Consider the following 6,785-nt stretch of genomic DNA (forward strand, 5'->3'; position numbering starts at 1 on the left):
GTTGTGCCAAGAAATCTGGAGAACAACCACTTGGCCAACTGACTGGAAGAGATCTTCACTTCCTAGAATGTATAAAAGGAGGTGAATTGACACAGTTACATGTAACAGTGGACTTGAACATGGCAGAGAACACAAGGATGTTGGAGGACAGGGCAACATTTCAATCTGTGGTTTATGCAGTTGCTGTGAATTGTATTTTACTTGATAGCACATAAAATATTTAACAGCAATGTGTGTATGGGTACTGAAAAGTAATTATGCTGGTAGGAAGCATTTTTTCTGAATTACAGGTAATTCTAAGCAAAAACTTAAAACTTTTACTTCTTGATAAATAATGTCTTTTGTGTCAACTGTTTATTTATTTGTGGAAAAGTAGAAAGTACCCAGAGATGCTAAGATGCAATGTTAGGATAAATGGAACAAGAGCTGTCACCAGCACTAAAGTAAGTATTGGCCTCTTGAAAACCATGACTTATGAAAGGGGTAGTTGTCTCAAAAGTGAAAAAGAAATCAATAAATCATGACAGTGTGATGTTAGAAATAGGAACAGCCTGTTTTCAAACAGTTATTATTTGGTAACTTATGACTTGTTACTTATACTTTTGAGAGTCTACTTTTATATTGGTAATATGTTATAAAAAAGTAGACAATTCCACAGTCACTAATTATTATTAAAATTCCAGTGTTCCTCAAATAATGTTGAGACAAACACTGTTTGTCGTCCCCTGCAACATCTCATCTCATTGAGATTAGGAAGAGAGTATATTTAAATGCTAGATGAAGGCAAGGAAATAGCAGCGTTAGCACAGTCACTAGTCATTTAATTTTCTACACATACATCAGAAGTCAGTGACTTACATGCGACTACAACAGAATACCATCTGAGAGGAACCGGATCATCCCCTTGGGCTCTGAACTGGGAAATAAAAGCCAATTTTTGGAGATGCCTGTTCCTAAACTGGGGACTTCCTGTTAGGTGTCTGAGTAATCTGTGAATTCTTTTATGAAGGTTTTCAGTTCCCCATTTGACATGCCTTGAGAAGGGCCTGATAAGAGTGCTTTCGACTTTTGCCTCTTCACTCACTGGTTTACTCATCTGACAACTGTCTTTCAGATCCCCATTTCTGCACTTGTCTCATTCGTGGAGGCCCTGGAGGTAGGATACAGCAAACACAAAAACCCTTACCACAACCTGATGCATGCCGCAGATGTCACCCAGACGGTGCATTACCTCCTCTACAAGACAGGCGTTGTGGTAAGTACGGGCACAGAGCATGTGATGGTACCTTTCCTAGATGTGATGGTACCTTTCCTAGTAGAGATGTTCTTCCAAAGAGGTGGTGCTCACAGGAGCTCACTCTTCTGGGGACTCTAGTCATGGAAAGTCTTAGACAACTCCCTTCTGTTCCTGACATTTTCTCCAGACTAGACTTGAAACAGAGGACTAGAAGTGGCTTGCATCTTCACTGGTTATGATCCATTAACACATGACCGTCAATATGTTTCCAGATACGGAGAATGGAGATTCTCACACACTGAAGCAGCACTGAGTTTGTTTTAGAAAACGTTTGCTTTTGGTGTAAACCTCCAAGCCTTTCTCACAGACTAGAGTTATTTTCACAGAATCCTGGTGAAAGAGTGATTCAGCAGTTGGCTCCTGACTGAAAGGTCAGCAGCAGTTCAAACCTAACAGCTGCTCCTCGGGCGAAAGATGAGTCAGTCTGGCTCTGTAACAGCCACACAGTCTTGGAAAACCCTCTAAAGTCCTGCTTTGTCTGTAGGGCAGTTTTCAGTTGGAACTGGCCCCGTGACATGTCAGTTGTTGTTTTCATGGTTCTTATGTACATTTGATGCTTTCAACCTGCTAATCTTTGGTTCAAAGGGAGCCTTGATGGCTTAGTGATAAAGAATTGACAAAAGGCACCTTTCAGATCTACCAGGTGCTCTGTAGGAGAAAGTTGGGCCATCTTTTCGTGTGTGGCTTCCTGCCTCTGAAAGCCCACTGGAGGCTAAGCTATGGGTCTGTTCTAACTCAACAGTACACAACAACAACAATCTTAAGTTCTAGACATTTGAAATTTTTCTTGAGTCTTTGAACTCAATGAGGATATACTTTGAATCTGTATTTTGCATTTTTTTCCCCTTTTAACTAACCTGTTCTACTTGGTTAACATTTTTTTTACATCCTTGTTTCCATCTTATTTTTAAAAAATTTTTTAGCTATTAGCAACAGAAAACAGGTCTCTGTGACTTTTCACTTTGAAATCTCCTTTAGAATTGACATCAAGATAGACATTCTTTGGGTATAGCTATTAATTATCCCATGAAGCCAGTGCACATTTGTTATCTTCTGCAGAAGTGCATGTTGAAAGGCTTGGTCTAATCTCTCACTGAATTAAAATTGGAATTTAGTAGGAGGAGTGTGGGTTTTAGAGCTAGATATAGTTGGATATAAATCCCTTCTTAATTACTTATTAGATTTTATGACCTATGAAAAATTGCCAGGATTTCCTCATTTCTAAATGGTGAAAAATATTCTGCCTTCTGCAAGTGCTGTGATGATTAACAATAAATTAAATGCTCAGTTTGCCTGGTAGAGAAAGCACAACAATTAAGCATTGTTATTAAAACTTAGGTTGATTGTCCCAAAACCTCTTCTTATTTTTCAGTTCTTTCTTGAGGTAAGGATGAATTCTTTAAAAGATGTTATTTGAAAAGCTATTTAAATTTACATGTATCTGTAGGTAGATAGATCAGAACCTGACAAAGGGACCCTATGTGGCTTGATAAATGTTTCCTCCTAAAAATAGTTAAATGTGCTCTCACTGAAGCAGGAGACAAAACAGGAATATCCAACTTCTTACCACTCCTGAACATTTTACTGGAGATGTCAGCCAATGCAATACAGTTATTAAAATATTTGAGAAGCGTATATGAAAATAATTTGGCAATCTCCTTTTGAGAAATCAAGAAAACTAAGAAAAATATTAGATTTAATGCATGATCTGAGTAGGCTGTCAATGAAACATCTGTAGCCTTGGAAACCAGTTGAGGGTCTCCTTGAGTTAGAATCAACTCAATAGCAGTGGGTTTGGTTTTATTTTCAGCAAACAGGAAATAGTCATTTAAGAAGTATAAAAAAACCCTCACATTAACAAAAGTTGTTTAATAGAATTTTGAAAACGGGAAAAAAAGGAGATCTACTGAACAAAAGGGGAAAAACAACAAGAATCATGTTTAATAGAGATACTCTCCTAAATTATTACTGGAAGCCTTCAATACTACACAAATATTTTTCTGATATTCATCTATAAGTTCAAAGCCATGTCAATCAAAATACCAATAAGATTTAAATGAAGTGTAAGAATTCTTAGAAAATATTCACAATATTCACAGAATTCATTGCCATTGAGTTGGAACCAACTCTTATCTGACCCGCCAGCTCATTTTCAGAGGCTATTGTATGGAAGGAGATTTCTCTTCTTCTTCCATTAGAGCAGCTGGTGGATTCAAACCACTCACCTTTGGGTTAGAAGGACAACTTCCTACCCAGAGGGCTACCAGAGTGCCACATTATACAACATGATGTTATTGTTGTGTGTACCATCGAGTTGGAACCAACTCATAGCACATCCTCCAGTGAGTTTTCAGAGTCTCTACATCACACACTAGAAGACTATCCACCTTACTCCTGTGGAGCAACTGGAAGATTTGAATTGCATGCCTTTGGATTAGTAGCACAACTCCTTGTCACTATTTTTGTTAAAGAAAGGAAATTTTAAAAAAGAAAGAAGCAAAATTAATGATTTAACACAACACCTTCATCAAATAGCAAAAGGACAACAATCTAACCACACAGCCTCTAGAAGAAAGGAAATGGTAATAGCAAGAGCTAAAATCAGTGAAATAGAAAACGGAAAATAATCGAAACCATTAATAAAACCAGGAGCTGGTTTTTCGACAGGGTCAATAAAATTGACAAACCATTGTCTAACTTTACAAAAGAAAAAAAGAAGACATTAATAACTCAATTATTTAATGATAGAGGTGATATCACAACAGAACCAGAAGAAATGAAATTTGTAATATCAGAATACTATGAAAAGCTATACTTTCATAAATTTGGAAACTTAGAAGAAATGGACAAATTCCTTGAAACTTATGCCCTACCCAGATGGACAAGGACAGATGCAGAACATTTCAACAGACTCATCACAAAAGAAGAAATTGAACAGATCATAAAAATATTCCCCCATAAAAGAAGTCCTGGATTGGATGGCTTCACAGCTGTATTCTACCAAATATTCAGAGAAGATTTATCACCAATTCTAGTTAATTTATTTTTAAAAAGCTAGAAAAAGAAGGAACACTCTCAGAGACAATAGATGAGGCAAGCATAACCCTTAAGCCAAAACCAAGCAAAGATATTACCAAAAAAGAAAACTACAGACACAAAAATCCTTAACAGAATCCAAACCTATAGAACGCAAAAGCACATCAAAAAATAATTCAATATGACAACAGGTATGCAAGGAAAACATCAGAATGACAATCAATATAATTCACCACATTCACAAAGCAAATAACAAGAACCATATGACCTTAGCAATTGATGCAGAAAAGGCATTTAACAAAATCCAACACACTTTCTTGATAAAAACACTCAGCAAAATTGTAAAAGAAGGGAATTTTCTCAACATAGGGAAAAGTATGTATGCAAAACCAAAAGCAAATATCATCCTCAATGGAGAAAGACTGAAAACATTTTCCTTGACAAGGACCAGACAAGGATACCCACTGTCACCACTTCTATTCAATTTATTGTATTGGACGTATTTAATAGGGCATTACAACAAGAGAAGGAAATAAAAGGCATCTAGATCTAGGTTAAACTGTTGCTATATGCAGATGATATGATAGTATACACAGAAAACCCCAAGGACTAAAAGAAAAATCTTTTAGAGCTAGTGGACAGAGTAAGGTGACAGGATACAAGATCAATATCCAAAAATCAATGGGATTCCTCTTCAGTTACAAAAAGCACCCAGAGAATGAAAGCAAGAAAACAAAAGCATTTATAATTTATTACTGTTGTTGTTACTATGTGCTGTAGAGTCTCTTGCAACTCATAGTGACCCTATGTACAACAGCTCTGAACCCTGCTCTATTCTGTGCCAGCATTATTGTCTCTGGCACACCTACCCCCATCACCCTAACCACTGAATCAATCCATGTCATCAAGGGTCTTCCTCTTTGTGCTGTCTTTGCATCCTCCCAAGCATGATGACCCTTTCCAAGGTCACTTCTTGCAAAATGCCCAAAGTACGTCACTGGAAGCTACAGAAATCCTTGCCTCCAAGGAGCAGCCTTGTTTCACCCTCTCTAGGATGAACCTGTTTGTCCTTCTAGCAGTTCATATATTCAATACTCTTTTCCAGCACCACAGCTCAAAGGCATCTACTCTCTATCATCTCTAAACATTGTTCAGCTTTCTGATACATAGCAAGTAATTGCAAAAACTATGGCTTGGATCAGGTGCACCTTACTCTACAGACGGACATCATTTCGCAGCAGTACCTTGGAGAGGTCCCTGAGAGCCAACTTACCCAATGCAATCTGTCTTTTCATTTCCTGGATGCTGGTGCCAAGAAGGTTGATTGTGGAGCCAAGCAAATGAAAATTATTAACAGTCTCAATCTCTTCACTGTCTATCATGTTGTTGCCAATTGGCCCAGTGGTGAGAATCTTTGTTTTCTTGATATTGAACTTTAATGCATATTGAAGGCTGGGAGTCCGTGATTGAGATACTTGGGAGTAAACCTTACTAGAAACACAAAAGACATGTACAAAGAAAACTACAGAACATTTCTTCAAGAAACAATAAAAGACCTAAAGAAATGGGAAAATGTGCCCTAATCATGAATAGGAAGACTCAATATAGTGAAAATGACAATCCTATCAAAAGCAATCTACATGTTCAGTACAATCCCAGTACAGATACCAAATTAATTTTTCAAGGAGATTGAAAAGTACATTATTAAGTTTATTTGGAGAGGAAAGAGACCCCAAAGGAGCAAAGGACTTTTGTAAAACAAAAATCAAGTAGAAAATATAACACTCCATGACCTCAAAACCTACTACACAGTTTGGTAGTAACCAAAACAGCAAGGTACTAGTACAATGACAGAATGGAACCAATGGAACAGAATTAAGAACCCAGAAAGGGACTACCCTATGTTTAACTGACATTCAACAAGGAAATAAAACCTATCAAATGGGGAAATGGCAATCTCTTCAACAAGTGGTGCTGGCAAAACCAGACTACTACCTGCAGAAAACGGAAACAGGATCCTCATCTCACACCATACACAAAAATCAACTCAAGATGGATCAGAGACCTGAGAATAAAGCCCCAAAATCATAAAGTTCATAAGAGACAAACTGGGACCAAGTTAAGAAGACATAGTATATGATATAAAGAGACTAACAAATACAGCTAGAAATGCACAATCTGGAGAGGCTAAAACTGATGCATGGGACTTTCTAAAGATTAAATTCCTGTGCTCTTCAGAAACTTTTTCCAATAGGATAAAAAGATAACCTATGGACTGGGGAAAAACATTTGGCAATACCATCCCAGACAAAGGTCTTATATCAAAGTTTACAGTGAAGGACCCCTGGACCGGTGGCCCTACCCTGTCCCGAGCGGACGGCGAAGACCCAAGACTCCAAGACACCGGCTTGATGCAACAGCAAGAGGAGAGGTTTATTGCGGAGCTCCGGGC

General features: G+C 37.7%; 1 protein-coding gene across 3 annotated transcripts in view; it reads left to right on the forward strand.

The window, feature by feature from the left end:
- The window catches only part of PDE1C (phosphodiesterase 1C, calmodulin-dependent 70kDa), a 718,015-nt gene that overhangs the window by 578,379 nt on the left and 132,851 nt on the right, over positions 1-6,785 (forward strand). For all 3 annotated transcript variants that reach the window (XM_006887612.1, XM_006887614.1, XM_006887613.1), the window contains one exon: positions 1,115-1,255. In XM_006887612.1, coding sequence (XP_006887674.1) covers positions 1,115-1,255 — 141 coding nt within the window. The remainder of the gene's footprint in view (positions 1-1,114; positions 1,256-6,785) is intronic.

Source organism: Elephantulus edwardii, unplaced genomic scaffold (assembly GCF_000299155.1).
Source record: "Elephantulus edwardii isolate Elephantulus edwardi_28Jun2011 unplaced genomic scaffold, EleEdw1.0 scaffold00059, whole genome shotgun sequence".
Classification (NCBI taxonomy): Eukaryota; Metazoa; Chordata; class Mammalia; order Macroscelidea; family Macroscelididae; genus Elephantulus; species Elephantulus edwardii.